Source organism: Eurypyga helias, unplaced genomic scaffold, assembly GCF_000690775.1.
Source record: "Eurypyga helias isolate BGI_N326 unplaced genomic scaffold, ASM69077v1 scaffold15636, whole genome shotgun sequence".
Taxonomy (NCBI): Eukaryota; Metazoa; Chordata; class Aves; order Eurypygiformes; family Eurypygidae; genus Eurypyga; species Eurypyga helias.
The window spans coordinates 12,969-20,500 of NW_010257405.1; the positions used below are offsets into that span (position 1 = coordinate 12,969).

A 7,532-nucleotide genomic window follows, 5' to 3' on the forward strand; every position below is an offset into this window, starting at 1 on the left:
AAATGTGAAAAGCATCGTACACACATTCTAAGTTCATTACACTGAAACTCTCTTTTCTGGTGCTTTGTGTTGTTCAGGAACAGGCTTTGTACTTTGCAAAGAGAAACAAAATTAGAGCAGTACCCACTCCATTATTATCCACTCCAAGCAGCAGTTAGGCACTTCTCAGCTTTAGTACTCAATTAGATTTCACAACCTAAGGAACTGCATGTGTGCATTCAGGAAACCCTGGCAAGCAATCACAGGGGTTAACCTTTTACCCACTTCTGCAGAAAAGCAATGAAATTCACTTTAGTACTTTCAGAACAACATCAACCATACCGAGGGTTGCACTGGTATTGCCTCGAAATTCATTCTTGCAAAGTCTCGTAAGGAAACTGGATTTTCCCACTGCTGCATCTCCAGCAAGAACAATCTTGTAAGCCTTCTCTGAACTGGGGAATTTTGGAGTACATTCAGTTGCATCTGACTGAAAATAAAAAGAATCCCTCTATTTCAACTTACATAAAATTTATTCTCTATATCAAACAATTTTTTTTCCGGAAGATTTGGTTACCTGGGGAGTAAGAGCAGATATGTATTTCCTTGTTGAAGCAATTGAGCTGCTTCGACTTAACGGACGTGAGGGCTTCCAGTCTAGTACCGTACTGCTGTTATCAGGACTGTATGCTTCTTCATCCCTGATCTCTGGAACCTGAAAGTACAAGCTAGTGTGTTAGCTGTGGTGGGAAAAGTATGCTTGGTTAGAAAGGCACAGCTAAGACTGACTAAAACGTCTGTCTTAACAGTTTGGATTAAGCAGAGGTAAATGACCAGAGTTGTGTAATTCTAGTAGAAATATTGTGATTATTCTGTTCATGTTCACATTTGCTGTTTACTACAGCCTACATTTGGTCCTTAAACGTGTTGGCTGTTTGGCATACATGCTTTCAGTACAGTTTCCAGACAAGGCACATTAATTTCCATGTGGAAAGTTTCAGCTTAAAAAATAATTATAATAAACAAATATATTATTTCAAAGCTTATTTTACAAAAATTAAGAATTTCCCTGCAGGGCATTATATACTATCACTACTCAAGCTAAATTCAATACAGCACAGCTGTAATCAGCACTATTCATAGTATTTTCAACTGCAAACAGTGACTAAATGTCTGTAATAAATGCACAGTAAAGGATCTGCTCTAAAACCCTGTGTTCTGCTGTGTTTGATACTTGTCTTGCTGTGCAGTCATCAGTAAAACACTCCATTTTACTAACAATAAAATGGACACAATTACACCTTCCCACATTTCTAAATTCTCTTAACACCTACTGTGTAGTCTTTTTCCATTCACTGCCACAGCAGATTAAGAGAAATTGAACAGAAGAATACTTTACTTCTTCAGTATCTGCTTTTTAATCATTAGAAAACGGGCTCCTGCCTGTGTACTTCAAACATGAATTTATTATCTCAAAAATGTCAAACCAAATATTTTATTTTAAAGAGGAGTAGCTATTTATGCATTCTCAAGAAAAAATGTCATTAATCTTATTTAAATGCATGTAACCCAAATACTTACTTGTAACTGGTCTATGGGCAAAGATCCATTTCATTTTAAAAACAGGAAACTATTAAAAACATTACACTAATTTTGTCTCCAACTAAAGGTCTTCCCTAGAGAAGGAGCAAGCCTGGCACTTACATCTGTATCAGAAGCATCACCACCAAAGCTTTCTTGCATACACTGTGACCTTTGAAAAATCCTTTGATGCCTGTATTCCACTTCTGAATCATACTCATTTGAATCTCTCAAGGTAGACAAACCACTGTCAAAACAGCTCTCAGGTAAGCTGTCAACTTCACAGTTTATCCTTTGCATAGGATCACAAAGGGCTAAAGAATCATAATCTTCATCCACGCAAGAAGAATGAGATGATCTAATAAGAAAATATTGGAGGGGGAAATAAAATATAAATTATCTCACAATTATTTTTCCCAACAAAATTTGAGCCATTCTGGAATAGTCAGTATTTAGAAATGTTAACTATAGAGTTTGACACATAAGGCCTATTTTGGCTTTCTAAATAATTCCTTTTTCAATTATATCTCTTATGATTAAGTTATATAATCTGTTATTGACAGTGCCTTCCCAAGCCTCCGTAAGAATGTCTATTTATTCACACACAATAAAAATAATTGTCTAAAAGAGATTCAGAAAATTACAGACTAAGACATCAAAAGTAGAAAATGATAGCTGATGGTTTAGCTGATTTTGGCCTTTCTAGGACACATAAAATGACCTTGAAATACCGTATCTAATTTAAATGAATGCATTTGCTCACAAAGGAACACTGGTCAATAATTACAGCTATGAATATAGAAAAGGGGGTAACCAAGTTCAGATCAGTAATGGTGGAAGAAGTCACAGAAATGTGTTTTCTTACAGTTTGGTAGGCTACATGAAAACTAAGGTTTTACATGGAAGTCCTTTCTTTCCCCTCACCCTTCCTTCCAAGGCCTTTTTTCATTCTTTCTTTTTCTTTTTTTTTTTTTCCCCATTCTGGGTTCTGTAATATATATAAAAAACTTAAACGGATGCAGCAACGACAATATGGCTTACAGAAAAAATAATTCTTTATTTATTTCAATGAAACTACAGAAGAGAAAGATTAATAGAGTGAATCTTAATTAATCTTTTAAACAAAGTTTACTACAGCTGCAATTATCATCCTGTTCCTGCATCAAGACAGGGAAAGGCACAAATTAAAGTGAGGTAGAAAAGGTCTCCCAGTCGCAGCAGAGAAGAGAGAACAAGTTCGGCTTTGTCCTGTCGATAATGATGTGAAGCACTAAACTGCTAGAACAGACAAGGTCAGCATCGCACCTTGTAAAGACAGTTTGCCCCCAGAGCAGCTGGGAGCTCCCAGTGCAATGCCACACCACAGAATAGTACACTGGGGAGAATCACCAAATCATGAATCTGTTACTGAGATGAATGTAATTCCTCCCTGCAAGTGGCCAAATAGGGATGACAGAGGCATCATTGCCCCATGCAACAACATCCAGAATCATCTACTTTATGTCCTTTCAGGCTAATTAATAATCACATGAACAAGTGAGATCGTTGCTGTGGAATATTGCAGCATCCAAGCTACTTGCAATCATGCACCTACTAGCCTACACCACATCACTAAAACATAAGAGGAAGGGTGCATGCTGTAATGAAATTAAGATTGTCAGGCATTCCCTGAAATAAAGGTCTTTAGTAGTCCATTTTCAACCTCACTGAAGCATAAATTCAACGCTGGGAGTTTCATATGTGCTTAAATAAAGTTAGACTAAGATGTATTATGCAGCTAAAAAAAAAAAAAGAAAAAGTATACCTACTAATTTTAATTGCTTAAAAAACATTGGAATGCCAATCAGCATCTCCTAATGCTCATCTGATGTCAAGAAACAAAGTACTGAAAATGAACAGGTTTGGGGATATTCATGTCTCTTTCTGTTTTTTGATACTAGTCACACCATTTAAGAGTAAGTTTTATTCCCAACACATAAACTTCCTTCTAAGTAGCCTGCATTTCTCACTGTTGTGGGAATGCAAGGCCTACGCCATGTGGCAGGTAGTAATAAATTTTCGCAGAGAAGGACATCACTAAGCCTCCAGAGAGGTTTTAGTTATCTCTTCAGAAAATCACTCTGTGTAATATGCAACTTATTGGTGGATGCCTCTCAAAATTTGCAAAGGGTCCAACAGAGGAGAACTGGTTTTATCTGCATTCAGCAGAAGGAATCAGTTTGTGACAAGCAAAAAACTTTACAGCCAGCAAACATATCTCACATGAAGCCAACAGAGTATGTGTAACACTACTAATGAATGAGGGCATTATTAGTGTGAGGCACAAGGCAACTTAATCCCTACCAAAGATACTAATCCTTCTGGAAAAAAAAGACCACCAAGATCTCCAACAGAGATGTCTCTAGAGTTTGAAGTACCACTAAAAGACAAATGAGACAAAACAACCTGTCAATTGAGTAAGGAAACACTTTTTTCTTGCAGCTCCAGCTGTTTAAAAAAAAAAGAATAGTGTGAAAACAGGATGATCTACTGCACTTGAGGTTGGATCCAGTGCCCTGTGACTTCAGTGAGAGTCTCTGCAATGATCTGAGGAAGCTCTGACCAATGACCTGCATCCAGCAAGTACAAAACCAAAGTAGCTCTGAACATCTGATATTTCAATTTAGATAACACTGTTCTCTGTGGCTTATACCCCATTAATATCCAAGTTCATTTACTACTCTTGCATGTCAGTGTGAGATAAGGAAGTTTATTCTTTTGAAGTATTAGGTACACATACCTTTGTAATAATTATTACATGGGAAACGCAGACATACAGGCTGGAAATACAACCAAAAATGTTTTATTTCCTGAGTGCTGAGTAAGCTAGCTAATAGAGGTCCTCAGTAGATTTTTGTCCTTTCTTGGAGACAAGGAGGGGAGAAGAGAATAAAACTAGAATCAAAACAGTCCAAGACCAAATAAGAAGCTGTCTCAGGTCTCCATTAAGTTCACGATTTGCACTGAAAAGAGCTTTCCTGAGGTTTCTGAAGTCATTGAAGAGATGCCTATTGACTTCAGTACACTTTGGATCATATGCTACAGTCACACATTTCCTCTGAATCAGACAGAACTATTCTCTCTGTTATTTGACAATATTTGCTTTCCTGAGACAAGTGTGATGCCCTAGCCTTTTTAAACTTAACAAAAGCAAACCTGGCTTACCTGTCATACCGTGGGTTTAGAGGAGACTGCCCGCCATTAAATTTAGGACTGCTTCTAGAAATAGTACTTCCTGGTGAGGTGTTTGCTAACCGCTGGGACAGATACACAACAAATGTGTAAGTTTCACGAACACCATGTAAGCATCCAGTTTTCCCATGAAAAAAAGTGTGCATCATCAAAACTACTATTGCATATATTTATACATACTCAACTATTCATTTTCAATTAAATCTCATGCTTTATATAGGACCAGATGTCAAAAGGTGCATTACATATAGCATTTAGGTTCCACTGTTACTAAACCTGCAAGCCACACCTAACCACAGAAGACAACAGAAATTCCAAGGATGATTTCCTTGACTAAACCTGAAGTCTTTGAAATGCTAAACTTTTAAAAGTAATATATAGAAAAATGGCATGTTGACTACTAAAGTGAGAGGCGGAATGTCACTAGCTGAGCTAGTTTCAGTAGAGATACTTCCTGATTCTTGAGTGAGACAGGCGACAAGGAGAGATCTCAAATGAGAGCATGTGACAGAATATTTCATACATTCTGCTGGTCCTCACGTGTTTATTCACTGGGAACAGTTTCCTCTCTCTTCCCTGTAATCACCCTCCCTTAGGTTTCAGGGCATGGCAGAAGAAAATGGTATCTCTTGTTGCACCAGCTGAGAATCCCTGCTAGTCTGTATCAGCCGAACAAACACATGTTTATTGGTATGGTATAATGGAAACAGGCAGTGACCCCTATTCTCCTCCTTCCTGGACAGCAGTGTGTCTGTAGGCCCACTCTTCTGGCCTTTCCCTTCTAATACCACTGCTTTCCTGATGACGTACGGGCTTGCCTGATCATTAGTTTTGGAGTTTAGTAAATTTCCCAATATTGTAAAATGGCAGTGCAGAGTAGATTTTTTGTAACTTTCAAGTCTTCCCTTCTCTGGTTTGGAGGATGGCAGGTTATATGTGTTACAACAGATCCCCCGAGACTTGTGATAGCCCAAAAGTGTCTGAATTAGGTCGCTGTTATCAGCAGTCCCTGCTATTCTTCTTCACAGCCTGGACAAAATTTCAAATTACGTTAAGACCTTGCTAGTTAAAGACAGCAGCTTTCTGAAAAAGTGTGTCTTCAGTGGTAGGGCACTCTTACATACAAAATACAAACATATTCCCTTTAGTGCAAGAGAAATTGCTGATTTATTCACCTCAACATTTGGCCATAGCATAATAAAAAAATCACTACTTTACAAAGAATCTCAGAAACCAGTTGTGCTGTAACAGAACTCCACTATTTCACAAAATATAAGTAAAAGCTAACAAAATTCAGCTACACAAGTTTATTCCCAGATTCCACAGAATAAAACTCAATTTTCTGAGCATCCACTGAAGTACAAACAAATATGCCTTTGGCATGTTAATTCTTAAATCTTCTAGTACAACATAACAAAATTAAAAATACATACCAGTGATCTGTTGTACTTGCTGAAACTGTTTTCAAGAGCAGTTCTTAAACCATCATTGCTGTCATGTAGCTTTCTGTTAGCTGATCTACAAGGAAACATAGCTTAACTTACAAGAATAAAGTAAAGAAAATTTTAAAAATTACCTAACGTACCACAAAGAAAATTAAATATATACATATTTATATATAAAACTCCCTCTTTTGCCTTTCTTTATATAAAAACTGAACAATAATGTGATACTAGAAGTGTGCTGTCGTACACTCAAACAAATGATTGCACATTAAAAAAGCACTGTGTAGTTTAGCTTTCAACAGCAGGTTAGGAAACCCTGTTCACTTCTGTATCATAATCTGTGGTCAGTTGAAGGGAAAAAAGACACTGTAGGAATGGCTGCAAAACAGCGGTTAGTACTGCCCTGTAGGGTAGTAAACTACTACAGCCATTTCTGAAATACAGTGACTACTTTTGAAGTATTGCTGAGATGACTCTAAGACCAGATGTGATTCAGCTGTTGAAAGAAAGAATATGTTGAGGCTAAAGAAATTAACCAAAAATATAAAAAATTATTCACTGTGACCCTCCTTGAAAGGAAATATCTGTGCACCCTTGTATAATACTGCACACACGCAGTACTTTCCAGATAACAGTATGGCAGGGAGTTACTAGAGAAGAACAATCAATAAAAAAAGACCCATGTCATAAATTTTATAATAGTATGGATAGATCCAAATCTCATTCAGCTTATTATAAAGAAATTAAAGTAAGTGAGGCTATGAAAAAACAATGAAGAGTTAGTGGCTCTTTAACACAATAGCATTTAGCAGCACATTACCTTCTATGAGAGTTGAGGCCATTTCAGTATTTTTTCCCAAATTTCATCCCAGACTTGCGTGTACAAAAACATTTACCCCCAGATATGAATTACTGAGAACTTACTGAAGTATTTCAATTTGTCTTTCCAGATTATCTCTGTCTTCAGTATACTCTCGGATCATTTCTAGGTCTCTGCAAAAAAAAGTTACACTTTACAGGATATCCTTTTTTATTTTTATAATATGGCTTCAGGCAGAGAGCAAAACTCAACAGTCAACATTTATAAGAGGTGATAAATACATAGTGGGGAAAAGATACCATTTCAAAATACTTCTGAGTACAGTTTTTCTATGTTTACATTTTTGCTGAAATATGTTAAAAGCAGTTTTATGCAAAATAGAATCAACTGTTAACTTCATTGATCTCTGCCATTATATCTTAACAAAGACTGAGAATGAAAAATGGAAGATCTAAAAAATAACAATATGGACTGCC

At 36.7% G+C, this 7,532-nt stretch overlaps 1 protein-coding gene across 1 annotated transcript in view; it reads right to left on the bottom strand.

Annotated features, from left to right (window-relative positions):
• Positions 1-7,532, bottom strand: part of RASEF (RAS and EF-hand domain containing) — a 19,844-nt gene that overhangs the window by 6,338 nt on the left and 5,974 nt on the right. The window contains exons 6-11 of the mRNA XM_010154007.1: positions 7,161-7,229; positions 6,225-6,309; positions 4,774-4,856; positions 1,684-1,918; positions 603-694; positions 322-437 (exon numbers count right to left, since the gene is read on the bottom strand). Of these exons, the coding sequence (XP_010152309.1) occupies positions 322-437; positions 603-694; positions 1,684-1,918; positions 4,774-4,856; positions 6,225-6,309; positions 7,161-7,229 (680 nt within the window). The remainder of the gene's footprint in view (positions 1-321; positions 438-602; positions 695-1,683; positions 1,919-4,773; positions 4,857-6,224; positions 6,310-7,160; positions 7,230-7,532) is intronic.